We start from the raw sequence: 5,041 nt of genomic DNA, 5'->3' as shown, positions 1-5,041 counted from the left end.
CCCCCCCCCCTCGGTTCTGTCAGTTGAGAGTGGGTCCTGAACTGATACCTGGTTACCTCAATCCAATAACATCCCCATTCTAATTGTGGACTATTGGTCAGGTTTAGGCGTGTTCCCGCCGCCCGTACAACCGCCGCCCTTCATCACGCCCATGCAGGATAGGTTGCCTACTTGTGAGGGGCGCCGACCGCCGGGGGTCCCACTTGAATACTATCATACCATCGCCTTGAAACAAAGCATTCCGGTAAAGTTAAAAATAAGAAGAATGCGGGGAACAAGATAACGGAAAGCTTTATGCGTTCACTCGTATACTTCTGTGTTATTGTTCCATCCATTCTTCTGCATTTCAGCGTTACCGGAATGCTCTATTGCGTGCCAGCCTGCCGCACGTACCTTTCTTTATTGCATTTCTCTCATTTTCAGCGAGAACGTCAGATTGATCGTTGATCCTGCGCCGAAAGCTGCTCAGGCTCATTGACGATAAGGAGCACCAGCAGCAGCATGGAGTGTGAAACCTGCAACGAAGAGTTCAACAAAGACGACCGAGCCCCCAAGATGGTGCCTTGCGGACATATGTCGTGCCTCAAGTGCCTTCAGGGAAATGCGACGTGGGAGTGCCCGGTCTGCTTCGCGGTAAGTTCAGCCTAGAGACTAAGTTTCAAACATTTTTAAAAAAGGTGCGCCTCGCTATTAAAAGAGGAGGGGGGGCATGTTTTCTTCTGAAAGAGTTACTCTTGTAACGAAAATCCCGAAAAACGTCATGTGAACGCTTGTGTTATAAAAAATGGGGGGGGGGGGTAACGCGCGTTTGGGCGTCTTTACGACGGAGTGCAATGTTACCAGCCTGCTCATCAGGCCCTATGGGCCTCTGGGTGCTTCCCCCCTCCCCTTCCCTCCTCATGGCTACGTACCTAGTGGGCGCGCTTGCTTGAAACTGGCGCCTGGCCGAGTCTTTGCGAGACCGCCATTTTGTATTCCCCTTTTTACAGTTTTGTCACTTTCTGATTTTGCAGGAGTTTGATTCGGCTCCCTCGTCTCTTCTTACCAACTTGACTGTGCTGCGGCTGCTCGAGCGCCAAGGCAGTTCCAGGTAATATAATGTAAGAACGTGATAGTGTCGCACTAAAATTACCAAACGGCTCCAACACACCGCGCGGTACTTTTCATTTTCTGTGACACTGCAAAAGCAAAAAAGTGTCCAAGGCCAGTAACATTTAGCACTTTGGTGCAGTTTAGTGCTTTTTTAGGAGTGCAGTTCTTTTGTGCCTCTTTAAAGCCACTGAAGTTATTAGCTCTCTAAAAAGGCAGATTAGTCCAACATCGCAGGCCACAGGCCAAACTAGACACTACATTTTTGCAATTCTTTGAATAGGAGCGGCTGGTGCGTGAGGTGCGGCGCCGCTGCCACTGGCCAGTGCTGGGACGAGCACCTTGTGCTCAACACCAAGGCCGCCGTGAGGCACCAGCTGGGGCCGCGCGTGCTGCAGCAGGCCGCCGGCCAGCTGGAGGGCCTCGAGTGCCGAGACCAGGAGGTCCTGCTGACCTTACTGTTTGCCGGGTCGTGGCACCTGAGCCTGCGGGGCGACGGCGGCCAGCTGCTGACCGGGACCGTGACCAACACCGAGGACCCGCTCGTCAAGGCCATGTGGCTGGTGCTGGCCGCGAGGGCCGGCCTCACTAAGCGGCCAACACCAGAGGGCGGGGACGGAGAGCTAACGGGCAGTTCTCGGGTGCCAGTAGCCGCTGTGACACCGACTGTGCAGACCAGAACTGCAGGCCGGGATCCTCGACCGCTCGGTCAGAGGCCCCCCTCTGCAGTCCGGCACCGACGACCTTCCAGGCCACGACCATACAATACCAGGGCCCTCAGCGTCCCACAACGTCCAAATCGTTCCACTTCCAGTTCTACTTCAGCAGACCGGCACTCACCACCTCCTCGTCAAAGCCCCTCTCTCACATTGTTGAGTCTACATGTGAAGGGCCTCACTCGCATAGCAAAGGAAGCGACAATGAGAGACGTGTCAAATGTAAGTGTGAAACTCATAACTGCTTATTTTAGCGATCTGTTTCTAGGTGGCTTATAAGCCCCGTGCACTGCTGTAGTTATGCTGTACCGCTGTATCTACGAGCGAGCGGGTTGCCCACCCGAGCGTTTCGATGCATATAATGTTAAATGCCGTTTAACTGATTTCTCTGTTCTGTAGGCGAAACGGCTTTGTGGTTTGGTCTGCAATGCGGACTTGGCTTGGAGCTTGCGGCTGCTGCAGCGTGCCGCGCCCAGCCTGACGGAGCTGAGCGTCCGGAACCCTGCCGAGGCCCACCTGCGTGCCGTGCACGCCATGCCGCGGCTGCGGAGGCTGGAGCTGTCGTGTGTCGACGGCGCCCTCGACGCGCTGCCCCTCGTGCTGCCCGAGCTCCCGCCCGGCCACAGCGGCCTGCAGTGGCTCAAGGTGGAGGGCCTCCGCCGCGCCACTCTGCAGTCGCTTCTCCTGGCCCACGGGCGGACCCTGGAGGAGCTGCTGCTCATCTTGCCCTGGACCAGCATGAGGCTGGACAGCCTGCTCCGGCCGTGCGGCCTGCGCGCGCTCAAGAGCTTCAAGCTGCGGAGGGACGGCGTCTGCTACCAGGGCCAATGCACGTGCCACGGGCTGCGTCTAGACGTGTTGCGGGTGCTGCCCGCCTGGGTCCAAGTCGAAGTGAGCTGCTTAAAATGTTGTGAAGAAACGGTGAAATCCTCAGACAAGTTTTAAGGGCTCTGCGGACACTATGGCCGTTATTTGGGTGACTACATAATTATGCATAATTGCATAATGAGACATGTCTTCTCCCTTTCTGACCCAGATTTCGTTTCTTTTTTTCATTTTTGTTACTGGCTTTAGCTGCTTTAGCAAATAAAGGTTTGCTCGAATTTTGTGAATTATTCCGTGTTTTGTCAAATCCAGAGATACAGCGAAGAGTGAATGTGACCGTAATGAATAAATGAAAATCGCTGTCGATTTGTGGCTGTGTTAATGGGGTGCGGCTTGAAGCTAAACTCAATGGGCAGCCGCGCAGCCTACCTGATTCACGTTGACCGGCGGGTACCCTGGTACTTTCGTTATATCTATTCAAGAGAGTCCCGTGGTTCCCTATATTAATAGCTGGGCGCCAGACGAACGGGACCGGAGCGCGGCGCTCCCGAAGCGCGTCTTTCTCTTAAGTTGATACAACATTTTGTGTCCGCCAAAACGAGGGGCGGCGCCGGTGGGTTGTGGGTAGAGGCCCTGAGGCCTCCTCGGCCCGTGGGCTGAGGTCGGCTCGGGCGACGCGCCGCCGGTATGGTCCGGGATGACGGGGCGGGCAGCGCGCAGAGAGGATATCCTTGTCCTCCTTCCGCTGGCCGGCTTAACTTTTCGTGCACTTACAGTCCTTTTGCTTTCTTTCCACCGCGTTCCGAGACACAAAAGACGAGAAGCCAGACTGGACGGGTGGGACCGGCAAGGGTGGGCAAAGGGCCGGGCCACAAAGGCCAACAAAGACAACTGTGTTCGAAAAGGTTGTTGTGTTATTGTGATGAGAAATTCGGCGCATTATGGTTGTGTGTGTGGGAGAGAAAGGAAAGTTCATCAAGGCGAGAGAAGCGGAGCGGGCCGCACTTTGTCGTCAGTGACTGTCCGCGAATTTCGCCCCCACCCGGCAATCTGGGGTTGCAGGAGGGGGCCTCTCAGAAACTCATTTATCGTCTGCCGGGCTGACTTGTGATCGGCCCCCCCACCCCACCCCGCTTTTCTGCAGCCACCCAGGAAATTGCGCGCGCGCAAAGATTCGAATTTTCTTTTATGCTCTCGCCTCTCTTCACAAATGGGTCGTGCAACAGTGTCATACCGTACACCCCGTGTTTGAATTGTATCCCGAGTCGGCGCTGCCTCGCTGCTGCCGCCTCTGCTTCCCTAGCAACAGGCGCGTGGCGTGGCGTAGTGGCGTCGTCCCCCTGCCCACAGAGGCCCAGCAGGAGCTGGCTGGCTCCCGCGGGCCCGGTACACCCCTCCTCGCCCCACTTCTCTCGCACTACTGACTCAACTCGTGTATACGACGCCATACGACGTCTGTATATTGCGCCGGCTCCACTTTACAGTCCATCCGTGGAATTCATAAAAAACGGTGAGCGCGGGCGCCGCCCGGTAAAGGCGAAATGAAATTTATGCCGAGTCGCTCGCCACGGCAGGCCGGCGTTGTCGCAGCAGCAGGAAGAGGAGGTGGAGAGAGGCGGGCAGCATACGTCTGCCCACTTTGGCGCTCGTGCCTTATGCCCTGCGCGCCCCTGACCTGGGCAGGAAGCGCACCAGCCAAGCAGGCCGGCTAACTTATGAAAAGCTGTGGCCCGCGGCTCCCAGTGGAGCGGTGCAGCCAACAACGGCGACATGACCGCCGGCCTTGCCGCCGGCACCGCACCAGAGGCAGCTGCCGTAGCGGGCCGGCCCGCGCCGCCGCCGTCTCTTTTGTACCGGAGCCGTTGTAATACCCGGCGGGCAGGACGGGGAGGGACGCGGAGGGGGGGGAGGGGGGGGCCCGAATACTCGCGCATTCCTATTTCCATGGGATACGCGATTGCGATGGCTCTGTTGAATTCCATCCGCATTTGCCGAAACTAAAGTTGGGGGCGCCTGGGGGCCGCGGTTGTTGCGGGCGCGGTGGTCGGGTGCTTGGCGGTGTGGGGTGCGGGGCGCGGGGGGCCTTCGCTGCGATTGCCACTTTGTTTTGGGCGCCACCCTTTCGGCCCTGGGCAATGTATGGATCTGTTTCGCGCCCCCCGGGGTGCGTCGCGCGGCTCGGCTCACGGGCTTGGCGGTGCGCGTTCAGAGAGCCTCGTGTTGGTGTGTAGTGTTGTGCTCGCCGCGCTGCTCCCCCGTGTCACGCGGCACCCGGGAGGCAGCAGGGCGGTACCAGAAAGGTACCCGGGAGTCGCCCCCCGGAGTGACGTCAGACCCGGGTGGGGGCTTTAGAGCGGCGATTACTCATTCCCGCCATGCCGTCTTTGGCAGACCGCCGGCCGAGGGCGGGG

General features: G+C 58.0%; 1 protein-coding gene across 1 annotated transcript in view; it reads left to right on the top strand.

Moving 5' to 3' along the window:
• Window positions 1–2,917, top strand: part of LOC113201857 (uncharacterized) — a 13,601-nt gene extending 10,684 nt beyond the window's left edge. Inside the window, exons 2-5 of the mRNA XM_026415814.2 lie at window positions 424–633; window positions 1,014–1,090; window positions 1,373–2,027; window positions 2,205–2,917. Coding sequence (XP_026271599.2) covers window positions 502–633; window positions 1,014–1,090; window positions 1,373–2,027; window positions 2,205–2,750 — 1,410 coding nt within the window. The 5' untranslated portion in view covers window positions 424–501 and the 3' untranslated portion in view covers window positions 2,751–2,917. The remainder of the gene's footprint in view (window positions 1–423; window positions 634–1,013; window positions 1,091–1,372; window positions 2,028–2,204) is intronic.
• The last annotated feature ends 2,124 nt before the right edge of the window (window positions 2,918–5,041 follow it).

The sequence above is a fragment of the Frankliniella occidentalis genome, unplaced genomic scaffold, assembly GCF_000697945.3.
Source record: "Frankliniella occidentalis isolate FOCC.00 unplaced genomic scaffold, Focc_3.1 Scaffold174, whole genome shotgun sequence".
Taxonomy (NCBI): Eukaryota; Metazoa; Arthropoda; class Insecta; order Thysanoptera; family Thripidae; genus Frankliniella; species Frankliniella occidentalis.
The sequence above is the reverse complement of the archived record's forward strand: the minus strand, read 5'-3'. Positions and strand labels throughout refer to the sequence as shown.